Below are 16,776 nucleotides of genomic sequence, written 5' to 3'. Positions count from 1 at the left end.
AAGGAACAGAGCACTGCCTTTCCCTACACTTCAATCATGTGTCTGTCAGACTTGTTCCTTAGGAATATGCCATCACTACAGTTCTACTTCTGGAAAAGAAACAACATGGCTTGAGAACCAGAAGTGAACACTCTGTTATTTCTAAAATTTAGTCACAGAATTTTAACACAACCCCCCCAGCTATTTTATTTATCTGGTAACAATTATGATGGTAAACTGTATACTACCCATTTCAAATTAATTATTAAATGTATCCTTTCAAAATCTGTTAATAATGTGCATATAAAAATGTCACATGTCATGAATCATTACTTTTTCTTCCCCCTGCTTCTTGGATTATCAAGATCATATTTACATAATTCGCAAAAAACAGATCATCTGAGCAAGAGGTCTAGAAGCACAGGTGATTGCAACTGACTGCACTTCCAGACTAGACTCCCTATAGTATGTCTGTGTATACCACTCTGGGCCTTGGCCATTTTGCAGTTCTGGTCCTGAGCATATCCTCAATTCCAAATACTTAAAGCTCAAGAAATGAGTACTCTTGTTCCAAACAAAGGAAACATTATTTTCTGTATTACTTTGTCCTTTACGAAATTTGCTATTTCTTGAGGTCGCCAATGAAGGGCGGCTGGCCAGCTATGAGTAAGAGGTGAAACTACACAGATACTGACTCCAACATCTGGAACATGCACAAATACACCACTGGCAGAATTCTAAGTAATTCCACTGTATGCTTTTCCTCTTTTAAAAAGAAAAATCTCACTTCTGTAAATTAGTTTGCAACACACCTCACTAGTCAGGGTAGCATCTCTCAAATGGGTAAGAGTCTGTGTATCCTTTTATAAATCTCCCTGATTTAAACAAGTCATCACTTCTGCCAGTGAAATATTCTTCAAATATAATTATTATGGAGATTTGTTTCTTAAGAACCATTTATATAGAATAATCCATACCTCACTAAATAAACTTCCATTCACATAAGAAATCCAGAGCTTCCAGAAGTTGGGCAGCTGACTTACAACAAGTTTTGTCAGCTTTTCAACAAATACAACTTGCTGAGGAGCTTTATACCGCCAAGCTAAAAGGGGAAGAGGGAACAGAAAAAGCAAAATTAAAAACCATTGAATTAATAAAAAAAAGTACTACTAGCTTGCTGTTGCTTTGCATTACACAAGTGACTACACAGTATATATAAAACCTTAAACTTTTTCATTCCTACGTGAAAAGTGCAGTCCATATGTGTGTACACAATTGGTACACATACAACCTTTTTCTTCTCATATGCTTATAATGTGCTAGCACTGTAATAGTATATAAAGAATAGGCCCCTTTGTAGGGTATCTAATGCAATCCACCTAACAATCCATTCAGACAGCCTTCTGTCTTCAAACCACTCAAAGGTAACACAAAAGCAATCAAGACATTTAGAAACAAATGATGAAGTGGTGATGCTGATGAAACAGGGCTGCTAGGATGGGCTAGCGATTAAGGCAAACAATGGAAACTAGAAGATCTGCTTTATTTCCAGCTCATAAATTAATTTTCCGTTGTGGCCTGGGGCAAATTGCCAACCTCTCATTTTCAATTAGTTGGTAAAATCTTCCTTGTTTTTCAGATAAGATTCCAACATTGTTAAAACTCTAAATAAAGTATAAGTAATTATTTCATGAGATTCCTGGATGAAGAACACAATCATAACATACAACACTGCAGCATCTCTCACTTCACAAACCTACTCCTGGTACACTGGCTATCAAAACACATCAGGAAAATAGCTTAAATTTTGGCAGAAGATAACTTTTCTCAATTCCTTATCAAATAGGGCAAAGGGAGGTTGTTGGGGAGGTAAAGAGAAAGATGAACAGGGGCAAGAGAAAGTACTAATTAACACAGAAAATAAAGAAAACTTTATTAAATACTTTTCTATAACCATCTGCTTCCTCCATTGAAACTTTCTCGATTATGATGTTTTAACAAAACAGGACATTGTTACAACACTGACAACAGACTTACATTTCACCTCAAGAACTAGAGTCCACTTTAGAACACTTGGAAGAAGAAATCACAGATTTTGGAAAAAAAAAAAAAAACAACAAACAACCCAAACAACAAAACATCTAATAAACCACAACCCAAAACAAAACCAGGTCCATGTTTGTTGGTGTGAGGCTTTTTAATGTATAAAATGTTCTTTTATAAATGATAAAAGTAAAAACATGGTATTATCCAGTTAGGCAAAAATAGCTGCCTAATAGCTTATTAGGTAACTAGTAGGCTTCACCAGAGCCTCACTATTTTACTGTGTTGGTATCCAGTCTTGAACCTCCTTGAAGAACAGCATGTCTTCAGCAGCACTCATTCATTGAGATGCAGGTCAAATATTGGTTCATTTATTTAGCCGAAGAATAATCATCTGCACTACCCAAAATATTATTTTTTCTCATGTCCAAAAAGTTTAGTGATTCTGGATTAGTATTTGAAAATCCAAAAAACCACAATGGAAGCCCAAAATTTGGAGAGAGACACTGACATAACTGAAGCACAATTCTGCTGATAGCCATGCATCTGTTTAGGAGGCATAAAAACTTCAAAGCTCAGGTAGCAAACTCAGTGTTGACACAGGATGTTAGAGCACTACTTTTGCTTAGTGTTGGTTTATGATTGTCAGAGAACTGGACTAGATCCAGTAGCAGAAAAACTCCTCTTATTAACAAAAGTTGTGACTATGCCAGGAAGCTGTGCCAACAATGCTATAGCAACAGAGACTCTCTAATGCCAACCAACCCCAAGTTCTAACCAAAAGATTCCAGTTCCTTTGAAAAACCATTTCATCTTTGCCAAAAGCTCCAGCACCAACCCAAGGTCATACATAATCAGGGGTGTCTGTTCCTAACTGGAAACATACTGGTAAGATTTACTTCATGTATGAAATTCTTTTCCCCTACAGGAAGCATACTTCAGGCTTAGTCCCAAGCCTGCAGACAGCAGATATTTATTAGAATAAGCTACTGCACATCATATCAAAAGGACATTCTGGTCATAAATTCAGGCTATTTTGACTTTGCTGCTAGAGAAAGAGCCAATCTATATTAAAGCAGAAATTTGCTTTTATTCTATTTATTCTATTATAATCTGTGCTATAACATCCTAAACATGAAACTAGAGCTATTGTTTACCTATCCTCATGAACATATCCTTAAGCAAGAGCTGAATGATATTTGAATGATGCAGTTTCAAATTCAAAGTAATTTGTTCAAACAATCTCATGAACAACCATTGCCAATCATCCTGGGAAAAAAACCCACACCAAACCACCAAAAAAGCCCAGAGATATCATTCCTTAAGTTTGCTAAAAAAACAAAAGGATGCAAAAGCAACATCAAAACAGAGCACATCATGTCATGTCTGGGATGGCAGCTCCTGTCCAGGTACCATAAATGGTGGTTTGCTTTGGCACTCCCCGCAGAGAAGAGCAAGGATGGCAGAGCTTTCAACTCTTCCTAGGTGCACCTGCCCACTGCACACTTAAGTACCAACGAACAGAACTCAGAGGCAACTCATTCTAACTCTAAGGTCTTACTGGTGGAATGGGCTCCTAAGGTATTATGCCACCTCGATCCTTCAAGTTTTTCTTCGAATCTTGGTTTAAACTGCTGGATACAGTATCTGCAAAGCTTGCTGAGACTTAAATTTTTCAGTTTGTAAAAGGTTATGGATCCATAACTGAGACTCTGAAAGCAATGATAACTGGTTCAACTGAAACTGCCTTCCATAGATGCAACTATTTAAGCAGACACACATGCTAAAGAATTCAAACAAGTTAAAAATAAACTGGATTTTGGATGTAGCTTACTACAAGTGTCGCATGTGTATTGGTGGATGCTTTGGGGTGAGAAAAGACAAGGATAACAATAATACAGTAATGTAATTACTTGGTATACATGTACATTTTGAAGAATCTGTGTAATTTATATTCTGAAATACAAACATTCAACCTCAAACAGTGATGCAATTTAATTGTATTGCATGTGATAATACACTATGGCAGCACAAGAATGTATAGTTGTCATTATTCTTCATTCTATGTTCTTGAAAGATTCCCTTCACTGCTCTTCTTGCTCAAAAAAAATCCCCCGTCAGGTATTTATAGATGGTTTTTCAAGGAAGTCCACAGAACTGGGACAAGAGTAACATCAAAGCAGATCAAAGCCAGAAAGTTCTTCATAAAAACTGGTTTTCTACAAAAAAGTACTTCGCTAAGAAATTACCTATCCTGTGAAAAACATGTTTCTGTCTCCTATGATGCCACCATTGAAAGACACCTGAAATGAAGTTGTTTGGACAAAGGTTTTGAAGACACATGACACACAAGGGCTCAGCTGGTTGTGGATGCACTGCTCAAGTTTAGTCACACACTTTTGTTTCCCTTTCTGGGTTTACAGAATTAGAGAACAAGGACAGGATATGTGAAGTCAGAGAAGGAGCAAATGTACGGAGAGCTATCTTAGCAAACACACACAAACAGTGTAAGAGCAGCAAAAGGTGGTAGGCAGTAGGTGGTTATGTATGCCAGAAAAAAAATATTCTGGTTTTGTAGAAAAAAAAAAAAGACTATTTTTACCTTGACTACATTTTAAGAAGCAGATTTCAGTCATGAAGTGCTCTTTGCTTGCATAAAACACAGAGGACCCCTTTAGTAAGCAATGGTAACACATGAGAAGAAAGAATTTTATTTGGTAACAAACCAAAACAAGCACACAGAATGTGGGTTTTTGTTTGGGTTTTTTGACTACACCACAGGCTGGACATAGGGAACTGTAGCTTTGTTTTTCCAAATAAAATATGCCTACCGTCATCACGGCCAGACTGAAAGCTGCCACCCCTTTTTAACGAAGCAGTTTGACTGAGGTGGCCAATTGGTGATGGACGCACATCACTGTCCAGGTCTAACAAGGGGCTGTGGAGCAATGCATTGCCTAGGGAGAGGGGGGAAGAAAAAGGTTATAATGATTTTGCACACCAACTGATAACGAAACTGCGTGCTGCATGTAGCATTCTAATTTAATTCTGAAGTGATACAAGACAAAAGTTATCTAGCAAAAACATTCTTAATCTTGCTTATTTAGACTGTTCATCTACATCTATGCTATTTAATAACACCACTCCTGTAGTAAAGCCAAAACCACAAGTACCATGTGGGAAATATCATTCTTTGGTCTGTATGTTTCTCTGTTTTCACTTTAATGAATACCCTACAATTAGTTGCTTGAAAGCTATGCATAAATTTGTATTTATGCCATTGGTGACATGGCACACGCTTTTTTCTGGTGTATGTCTAAATATAATTTTCAACAGCAACAGTTTCTTGTGTCTCCAGCTGAAGCAGTTAAGGCCAGAGTACTCAACTACTTCTTAGCTGTTTGACCTGTGCAGAGTTCAGGTGGAAAGAAATCATTCATCATGAAGCAGATTAACTAATGGTACTGTTATGCTTGTGCATGTCTGTAAAACACCCCACACTATAAATGTCCACAAACACATGAAATAGTTCCCAGTGAAACAGTTACTGTTGTTATTTTTTTTTTTTTCTTTGTGTGCCTGTCCATATGTAGGTCACTATTAGCAAGTCCTAGGCAATGATCTAATCTGATCTAATGTACATTTTGGAAAACAACCACATCATAATGGGCAGACCATGACTATTTTCTAATGTACTGTAACACTACCAATATTTTTCTTAAAGTCTAAATTGCTGCTTTATGCATTTCACCATAGAGATACATTTCTGAAGGTAACCACCAAAAATTACTTCAGTATTGGCGAACTGAGCTATAACAGCTAAACTTAAATGAATCACAATTCATAGAACTATAAAACAGCCCAGGTTGGAAGGGACCTTGGAAGATCCTCTGGTCCAGCCTTTCAGGGGAAAGGGAGCCTATGAGAGATTATCTAGCACCCTGTCCAGCTGAGTCTCGAAAACCTCCAGCAATGGGGACTCTACCACATTCCTGGGGACGTTGCTCCAGTGATTGATTGCTTTCACTGTAAAAAAATTTCTTCCTTATATCAAGATGAGACATCTCCTGATAATTTATGCTGAATTTTATAGTGAGAATCTCCGTGTTTGAGTTTATATTGCTTGATCCTTCCATTAATACCTACATTCACTTAAAATAACAGGAAGGCCACATAGTAAGGGCACCAGCTGCAACATTGCAATAATCAGATTCAAGAGTAACACAAAGTAAAAAGAATTTGAAGAATATTTATTCTGAATTTATGCTGCTGTCAGACCAGTATGGCAGGAAAGATATACCTAGCCACTTTACTTCAACAGCTGGGATTTAAAGCAATATTAACTATTGTGAAACTTATCGCAAACTTCCAATAGGTGACAGTATTGGGTTTTAGTTCCTTTTGAAAGAAATTCTTCCTCCCATAATTCTTTAATGGCTCTTAAAGAGATTTCCTGTGGCCTTTCACCGTGGCCTCACCAAGGCATTGTCACTATCAAGTTAACTGTCAGTTCCTCCATTCATCTTATTACTGTTCACATTATAAACCATCTAAGTAAACAGATTCATCTACTATGTAGTTCACAATCATAATAGACACACTACATTTAACTGACTTCGTGAACCCAGCTGTGCTATCTTTAGCCTGTACTATTCTGTTGACTATTTAAATCCGACATCACTTATTAAAAACAACTCATCTTTATGATACTTTTAAAATTGATGAGTTTTTAGCAGTATGGACTCTGCTACAGTGATTTAAGTATATCCATTGTCACCACAGAGAAGTTCTACCATGAGTTTGAAAAATAATTTAGCGACATTTCTGTCTGAATGAACTGAAAATACAGAATAGCAATGAAAGAAACTAAAGCTATCAGACACTTTTAAAATAGGTGTGTATGCTGCCAGTACAACAGTTAATTATGGACACATACTATGTAATTGTCCATGTAACTGAGATCTGTTTAAGGTCACACATCTTCTGCATCCATGATTTAAACACTTATGACTTCTAAAACGTATCTTAATTGTTATAAATTTACAACATTAACTTCTGCAAAAACATTCCAGCAAGCCTGCAGAATGAAGTAAACAACAAAAAAATTTCCTTCCTCTCCAGATTAAAAAAACCATGCATTTGATATCTTAGGGATTCTATTCAGAAGAAAATTGTATACAAGATCCGGAGAAATATGAAATGCCTCACATGGATCTTGTGATTCCGTAAGAATTTGACTCTAAGATTCTACACATCTGCATTTTATTTGGGTGGAAAAAAAAAAAGTATGCCAAGGACAAATCGGAATTGTCAGAGGCATTGCTAGTTAAAACATATACTACAAAAGAAAACAAAACCAAATCCCAGAAGTGCAGCAATGCTATCTTCATGAAAACTACAATTAGAAAAAAACATGATATGCCAGAACTACCCTCTTTGATGTCTTTGCATAGAATTTAGGCTCTCACCCTTCAAACACCTTGTTAATATGAGGTATTTCTTGTAAACACAGTTTCTAAAAATGACAGTGCCAATTAAGGCTCAGAATTAAGAAAAACAGACACACTTACCACACCATCTTAATGTGAATTAGTTCAATTAAAACCATTTGCCTGAGGTAGCTGAAAATCTGAAAATTCTGTATTGCTGCTGATACACTAACCCCACGCTGCCCAAATGGTTTATATATTCACCAGTAACAGAAAACATGTGAAGAATACTCTCTTGTTCCACCAGAAAAACCACATCATCAGCTTGCAGCCGTACCAGGAAAAGAAAGTTTAACATGAACTAATTTCTTAATTGGTTGTCTAGCATTACAAGCAAGTATAACACAGCAGCAGGGAACTACAACAGCATATATACCCTCAGGACTAATAAGCATCTGGACTACATTAGCAAAGCTGATTTTGCTTTCACCCAACCAGAAGATAGCGCTTGAAGACTGCATACTAATGTATAAATCTTGTAAAAAAAGTGAGAGTTAACTTAAAAACAATTTTTCCCATCCCAACTCGTTTCCTCTCTGGAGCCAGTAGCTTAAATTTAGCAACATAATGTAACACAATGAATATTAGTATGGACTGTAGACAATTTTTATAAACCTAAATAAACTACCCAAATAACAATAATTTACTGGCCATTTGTTATTCAATTTGTACTATTTCTACATTCCTAGATCCTGAATACATGACAGTAACAACCTAAAGTTTCAAGAAATTAACTTTTTACTGTGCTAACAGATTTTAAGATGTTGTATAAACAGCATAAACAATACATTCCTGGCAGACCTTGATTAAAAAAAAAAAAAAAACAAACTGCATCTTTGAAGTTACAGAAGTATTTTTTTCCAATATACAGCATCTACATGGAGCATATCTGTCAGTGACTCCAGTGCCAAGTGTATATTTAACCAAGGAAACACAGGAAAAATAAATGTACTACATTCTCCTCTTCTACAAACAGTCATGACAAACCATAAGTGTAATTAAAGCCTTATACATTTGCAACTGTAAAATCGTAAGAAGATCAAACAAAAAGTTTTAAGGATCTTAACATCGCTTTAATTTTTTTTAAAAAAAGATTTTACTGGGTTTCAACTTTTTGTGCACAGATATTTTAAAAGTATGTAGAATGAAACAAAAACATTCAGATGCTGTGAAATCCAAATAAGTTCATGGTTTTGTTCAGACCTCTTGTGTTCTAGTGTAGTTAAGATCTCACCAAAATAAGGATCTGAAAACAAAAAGTGCAATGCTTTTGGAGGTAATTTATTTCATTTGTGCTTTCACTTTCTAGAAATCAATAAATCTATAAACTCCTAAGTGCAGGTTTTCCCTAAGTTTATCAGTACCAGAGTTGCTAAAGGGTACTTATGTGCCTACAGTACCTATGGCTCACGTACATACCTTGACCACATTTTTTGAAACGTTACCTGTATGCAGCACGTTGCATCCTCAATAAAAAAAAAGACAACTAACAAAGTTTGTCTAAAATAGATTTTCCATGATCTGCAAACCAGTCAATGATTTAAATCTTTAAAAGCAGCTTTACTTAATTCACAACTATTTCGATACTGAGCATAAAAATTGTTTTGGACTATCACTTCATAACTTTGCTTTCCCCCCCTGCCCTCAGTCTGACAGGCAGATGTCTCCTGTGGGAGTCACGCATCTTGCCTCCCTTCCGTAACCCTGCCTCAGCCACTCTGCAATTCTGCCAGCCCTGTGCATCACTTATGTGACATTCAGCTAAAGATTTTTACAAAAGCTGCTGGTTGACCAGGGGATAATACACTGCCAGTACATTTTGCAGTGACAAAATTTTAACAAGTGACCAACCTCAGCCTGTGCAATTTTTCAGTGCCATTTTCTCTGGTAAGTCAAACATCAGTCATTACACAGACTTACTCATATGCAGCACATATATGAGCAAGATTAAATGAAAAAAAAGACCCTACAGATGTGCAACCAGGTGAATACAGTTACTGTATTCTTTCATCCATTATGTATCTTACAGAGATTTTTCTCACAGGCTACAATAGCAATGGAAGGCTGATCTATAGCCTCTGGACTCTCTGAAGGGCGGCAGACTTCCTTACCACCCTTAAACACCTTTGAACATTTTTTCCTGTGCACAGCGGGCCCTTGTCCTGTGCTACAGCCTGACCACCCACTGTTGCTTGTTGACCAAACACACAGTGCCTGGAGCCCGCACTGACACAACCAGGATAAGATTCCTTTCAAGGACACCACATTGAGAATTTCAGTTTGTCTAGGCAAGAAATTAGAAGAGCAGGAGAAATTACCAAAAAATTAACCTGCTTAACAGATGAATGACTGCATTTTATTCTTTTTCTTGGTTACTTTTGCTTTCTAACCTTACATTTATTAGGAATCTGAAATTTTTAAATTCTCAAGAAGAAAATGGGTGATATTTGTAGCAGAGAAATAAGTGTACAAGATTAAATTTGCTGTACTTTATGGAAAAAATGTTTTTGGAATACATTTAAAAATGAATGCTCTTTTAAATCTTAAGTCTAGTCTTCATTATACTGAATTTATTTATACTGAAACTATTTTTCAGCTCACCACAAAAAGGGTAATTGGGTTGATTATTTCTAGTGGTGTTCTAAGTATTTCACAGCCTAGGGGCAAGCCTTACTGTCAGTCCTGCAAGCCAAAAAAATACTGAAGCAAGAGCCAAACACCTCAATTTCAGCACATAAATAAAAATGACGTCATTTTACTAGCACTAGTAAAATGCACCAGCAGACATTAAGATCTTCAGCAACTTTGAAAAACAACCTGCTTTAATTTAATTGCCCAAATAAGGACTTAAAAGACTAGAGCAGACACCAAGGTAAAATTCTGGCCACAGAAGAGTGTCATGTTATTTTCAGTAGTACTAATCTTTTCAATTTTGATTTTAATCTACCTGTGCTGCTTTTTAATCACGATATTTACTGTCTTTATAGTACTTTAAATATTCCTTATATAAAGTATTATATAAATAAGAATACCTCCTGCCTCCTGCATGAACATGTCAGATTCTACTAAAAATTCTAAGTAGCAACAAAGTTACAGATACAGGTGGTAAAAGAGAAAACAAATCCAGTGTCAAATTACGTACTGATTAATTTTTTTTTTTTTTTTTTTTTTTTAATAACCCATTAGGGGTTTGCTTGACATCTGCTGTCAAAAGGGTATTTCTGCTATGGACAGGGGATGTGGTTTAGACATGAAATGGCTCCCAGCTGCAAGAAATCTTCCAGATGTACAGTAAGCAAAGTCAATGGAAGAGAACCAGCTGCTAGGATAACAAATTGAAAAGGCCCTTTTGACACAAGCCTTGCCGGCCTGTCTGATCTAACAAAGATGGATCATTCATTGCAAGGTGAATAGAATCTTAGTGTTACACAGAAGAAAAAGCAATGTGGTCTAAGCATCCATCTCTCTCCTTCACACTACATAGAGCTGCTGTTACAGGGTTTTTCTGTGCCAGTTTTTGACAATATATGAAGTTGTGTATCATACTCTGAGTGCTGCAAAAATTACATTTTTTTTCTATCAATAAAAACTACAATAAAAATTGCAATGACTGAACTAGGATACTCCCGTTTTGAGAGCTGTCCCCAACTTTAATAGGTTGTATATTATATAGTTTGCAACCCAAAGGGCAACAGAAAGGTCACACTACAAACTGTGTTAGTGTTCCCATTTGCAGTTTTAGTTTGTAAAGGGTATTAACAGACAGATTATTTGCAGTAGTGTTAGATAATATCTCAGAAAGACCTGGTAAGAAATTAAGACTTTTTCAGTCAATTTGATGATAACTGGATTAGAGTCCCTATCCATTTTAGCTTAAAGGCTCATAAAACCTACTAAGTCACTATTAAAGTCTAAGCAAATAACCATTGGTTACACAGAAAACAGTCTTAACCTCCATAGCTTCTTTCCCTGATACTCATGTTAAGAATCCTGTTGCTTAACTCATTTTGGCTATCTGCCCAATGCCCCAGGCAAATTTCAAACTAAACCTAATTTATTTACATTATTTTCATGTAATTTTACGTCATGATATCTCCCATGTTTCCTGTACTGCAAGAAGTATGAGAAGCATAAGCCATAGTGAAAAACTACAATTATGTCCTTATTATAAGGGAATAGCCAAGTAAAGTTAAAAATTACAAATATGTAAAATTTTAAGTGAAGGAAACCATTTACTATCCAGGTACCAGGTTTGAAAGTCCCCAGACTTCTTCAAATGATAAGTTCAAAGTTCAGAAGCAGCAATTCAGACTTCAGCAAACACAAGGCATAAAATAGTAGCACAATTCAGTTTACTATTTAACTATCTCCTGCTAGAGATTTAAGAAATACCAATCTGAGTGAGCATAGTGCTCTTCCACATTAACCTTTATATTCACAGCCTTAAAAAAAAAAAGCTATTTTTCCTGTCTATTCAGTATCATGCACCTCCCTCTAACATACCTACATTCTAATTAACAGCAGCAAACTCTTTTTACCTACTTCAGGTCCTTCCAGGAGGCAGCAATAATGGGATGCAATCAGATTTATAAAAGGAACCCATCAGTACTTCAGGAAATAAACTTTATAACCATAAAAAAAAAGTTTCAAAACCAATAAAAAAGTGCAACTGTCTATTCCATTAGTAATGCAGATATATTAAATAGAAAACATAAAAAGTTAATAAATCCATATATTTATAAGCATTACTATGTCAGCAGAGCTAGAGCTCCAGCCAGTTGCACATTGGTCCCATATCTACCGTTACACCTTTAATTGAAGAATCTGACCATCAGAGAAGCAAGACAACAGCATCATGTAAGGACACGAGCATGGGAGCTTTGTGATTTGGGCATCCCCTTACTGCCTCATGATTCCATTATGACTCTGGCTATGTTGTTGGATCTCTGTCCTGGCTGATCATACTTCAGAGCAGGAGAAATTCTGATCTACTGTCATATATGCATATTCACTCACTCCTTAAAACATGTGGGCATGGATTCCAACAGTTTCTCATAATATGAGCATCATCTGACTGCATTTTTTTTTTTAACTCACAAATGAGGAAGGTCTGCTATGGCTATAGAGAGCAAGAGAGAAATGGGCTAAAGGCAATGATAGGTAATAGCGGTCATATCTGAGTGTGCAATGAACATTAAACTACATAATTCAAGACTAATCAGCAAACCAATAGGGTTGTTTAGACTGAGGGGAAACAGTATGCTAATGCACATACAGAGATATTCTTCAAGGGAAATATGCACCAAAATGCTGCTATAAAAGTACTTCATACACAGGACTTGACAAAATTCCCCATCCTGCTTGTACCCATTGAAATAAATGCAACCTGTTAACTAATGATCAGATTACTGCATCTTTTATGATTAATAATTGTCTATAAAAATCAAAGGAAACATCCAATTGAACAATTTGCTGTTGGTAGTTGTCAGCCTTTAAGTCACACTGTCAAATTATCTGACTAACTTTAACACAGCTTGATATACCTTTCAGTTTTTGGAAATAATATTAACACAAATTGGATTAACTGAAAACAGTATTTGAAACACATAAGACTTCTGCTAACCCTTGAAACAAATTCCAGGGAAGAACTCCAAGACCATTACAGCCCTGTAAACTTGCCACAGTTTCTTCTTTCAGGCTGCATCAGAGATTGTACTATGCTATGGAACTTTACAGTTCTAGGACATGTTTACAACTGCAAAGTATTTCTATAAAATGCAGTTAATCTCTAGTAATATCCAAGCACAGAGGTTTTTTTTTAAAAAAATTAAAAATTCATGTGATAGTACTACTGAGAGTGAAGGATTCACACTGGGATAAAAGATACATACTTAGATATAAAACCAAAATAAACATGTATTTAAGTACATCTCCAATACACAATTTTCTGATAGCACCTTCAACCCCCTCAGCACGTATGTTAGCTCACTCCACTCTTCAACTATGCTTAGGAAAGCCCTGAAAGTACAGTTCTTAACAAGAGGACGATCATCAGACAAAGATAATGAACCTAAAGAAGATGTAGAAAAGTAGATTTATTTCTTGTCAATATTGGGAATTTGGCCCGAGTACCATTACTAGTGGCCTGGATGAGATGAAACGTCACTAAACCTCTTGAAGAAGATAAGAGAAGATACCATTTCTATATAAGAAAATGGAATTCTTTAACTTGTAATGACTAAAGGGTCAGCCTCCTAGTAGTGTGGAGACAACTGGAACAATCCTGTCCCGCAGAGTACACTGCTGGCTTGTCACATCATTGACTGAATTTGGAGTAAGTTCTTAAAATTCACTTAGGTTTGGGTTTTAGCTTGTTTAGCAAATAATTGCTATGTTAACCTTCCCTTCCTGAACACATCATGGCCAGCAAATAAATTCTTTGAGAATATTTACTGTTTCACAATCAGCTACAAAAATCCTGTCCAGACTGTCTAATAGAGTTTTCAAAAAACACTTTTCCGGGTAAGAAAAGCAAAGGCTTTCATCTAATTCCAAATCCATTTCAGGTAGCAAAATCACGTGTAAATACTCAGAGCACAGCTCTGCTTTGACAGCTAATAAAATAGGAGCAAAATGCTCTGGCACAAACTCAGTTGAAAGTTGAGAGCAAAAATAAGATACCTGTTACTGAGTTTACTTTGCTGAAAAGTCTTGACTCTGTCAGTTTGAACCCACAGATTCAGTCAGCAGAAGAACCAAGCTAAGAATAGTCAGAAATTGGTGGTATGTTCAAGGCGGAACTGTAATCACTGTCTGCTTATTCCAGCATATGCAATATGAAGACTACCATCTGCTCAAAATAATGTCTATTATCCCTGTTGAAAAGAGAAACCTAGAAAAAGTTTTAATGCCCTTTTCATTAGAGTATCAGCCTTTTAACCCACCCCTTCCTCCAAATGCTTGATATTCAAAAGAATCTTTTTTGGAAGCATGTTTTAAGTGGAGGACTTTAATGTTAAGAAAGTTTATTACTATTTTCTCTTAAAAACAGCCTGTGAATTTTTGAACACACGAACCAGATTTCTAACTTGTTTAAGCTGATTAGATTCCTCAAAGTCTTGTATAACCAATTTGATATCTATGAGTAAAAACCCACACTTTTCCTGTTTGAAAAGCATACATCTATTAAAGTAGAATAAAATACATTCCATGTCTCTGATCACAATCAGCATTGTTCTACTTGGCAGTTAAAACCAATTCTTCTGAGTTTTCTTTTTTCACTCTCCCATATGGCGTATGCCAAAATTAAAGATCTACGGAAAGGAAAAATCACGTTTAGCAACCTTCCTTTGTCCTACAGGATACTAAGCGAGAAATTCCATCAACTAGAATCAACTCTTGAGTATTTTACAATCTGTACAGAAACCAGATCAGTAAGGATCACATCAATTTGATGAGCTCTTTAATAAAATTGATAATATATTAATATTTATTTCATACATGCATTATCTATTCATACATGCATTTGCTGGGCATTCAAATTATTTAAATTCCCTCTTCTGTGAGCCAAACAAAGCTGCTAACGTAATAGCCCCTTTGATATTAAGGCTAAGGTAAGCAGATTTGTTTCAATAAAAACACCAAACAGGTTGAGATTTTCCAAGACAAGTCTAGGAATTTAGACATATTTTCCATTCATTTACTGGAGCCTGCATATCAAAATTATATAGACTACTAAAACAAAAAGTCTTGAGCACTTAGTATCTTCATGCCCCTATTTTTCTTGCTAAAAAGCTGAGAGATGGGCTATATAACATTTTGCAAGTGACAGGAGAAAAAGAAAGCTTAGAATTTTTAACCATGGCTGTTTTGGTTAACAAGTGAGTTTTACTCCTGGCAGCTGTATGTTGTATGGGGTGGTGGGGGTGTTTCATGGTTTTGATGAGGGAAGATGGGGAAGATTTGGAAACATTCTGAATTTTGACCAAGAGGCCAAGAAACCAATCTGGTGTTCCAGCAGGTCCCACTTCACACCATGTTGTGGATCAAAGACGGTCTGTGCAAGCTTTAAGCTAAAACTTATGAAATCGCTGTTGTATGCAATGCATCCTGTGAACTCTGTACTTGATGTCATAGCCTCCTGCAGCAATGCCACGGCACATTTCTGCAGCAGCTTCAATGCAGTAAAATTGTGATTTCTCAGAATAAAAGACCTTATTTTGTTTGGGATACACATGCACTAAACGTGGGAGTTACCTATAAGCCAAGACAGGCCAGATTCCAATATGCCTACTCATTTCAGAAACAGCAGCAAACCCTGTAAGAATTCTTGAGAAACAAGGTACTGCTTATCATTTCCAAATTTGAAAATCCAGTTTTCAGATTTTACTACTAGAAATGCCAGGCCAAGAGACTTCCACCTATTTCTTTTTTAAAAATATGCTAAGGTAATGAACTGTGTTACCTAGTAGCTAAACTGCTGCCACACCTGAAAGCTATGCATTTCTTGAGGAGCAGCACTGGCAAAGACAAAGACAGAGTACAACTAAGTATTCATATTGGCCTTATATAACATTGTGTAAACATTCCATTTGTCCAACTCACAGGTCTGTGCCTAAACAGTATAACCTGAATTTTGAAACTGCACATGAAAAAAGTACAAGAGAACACTATTATGATTCACTGCATATAAAGAAATTACACATTATTCTGCTATGCCCCAATGCTCCACATATCCATATACTAAAAACATATCTTGTGACAAAGAAATCTAACTGGCAGATTCAGACAACAACCCAAACTTCATGTGACCTCAAAGAAGTATTTCAAGAGGACAGTAAGCTTCAGATAAATGATTGAAATTTAATGCTTTTCCCATGTAAAGAGCTTAAAAGTTATAAGTTAAACAAAAAGAAAACTCCAACTGCTGTTTTGTTTTTATAATAGAATAAAGAAATAATACAAGTCAGTATTCAACTTTGTAAAAAGCTATCAAAATTGATGGGAAAAAACCCAAATATCATTTGTACACTAAAGCTTGTCAAACAAAAGGCAATGCCAAATTCCTAAATGTCAAAAAAAAAAAAAAAAACCCAACCAAAAATATATCCTTGCCTTTTTGTTCTTTAACATAGCTCTCCTTACAGTTGTGCATGAGCTGCAGAATCCACTGATGTTGAGCACCAATGCACTGCCAAGCAGGGTCCCCAGGCGCATGAAGATCAGAAAGATATCTGTAAAATCCAGTCCAAAAATCACAGCTCTG

At 36.1% G+C, this 16,776-nt stretch overlaps 1 protein-coding gene across 1 annotated transcript in view; it reads right to left on the bottom strand.

Annotated features, from left to right (window-relative positions):
• EXOC2 (exocyst complex component 2) overlaps positions 1–16,776 on the bottom strand; it is a 131,254-nt gene that overhangs the window by 59,852 nt on the left and 54,626 nt on the right. The window contains exons 11-13 of the mRNA XM_074899593.1: positions 16,626–16,744; positions 4,854–4,979; positions 957–1,081 (exon numbers count right to left, since the gene is read on the bottom strand). Of these exons, the coding sequence (XP_074755694.1) occupies positions 957–1,081; positions 4,854–4,979; positions 16,626–16,744 (370 nt within the window). The remainder of the gene's footprint in view (positions 1–956; positions 1,082–4,853; positions 4,980–16,625; positions 16,745–16,776) is intronic.

This window comes from Athene noctua, chromosome 2, assembly GCF_965140245.1.
Source record: "Athene noctua chromosome 2, bAthNoc1.hap1.1, whole genome shotgun sequence".
Classification (NCBI taxonomy): domain Eukaryota; kingdom Metazoa; phylum Chordata; class Aves; order Strigiformes; family Strigidae; genus Athene; species Athene noctua.
This window is presented reverse-complemented; position numbering and strand designations above follow the sequence as displayed.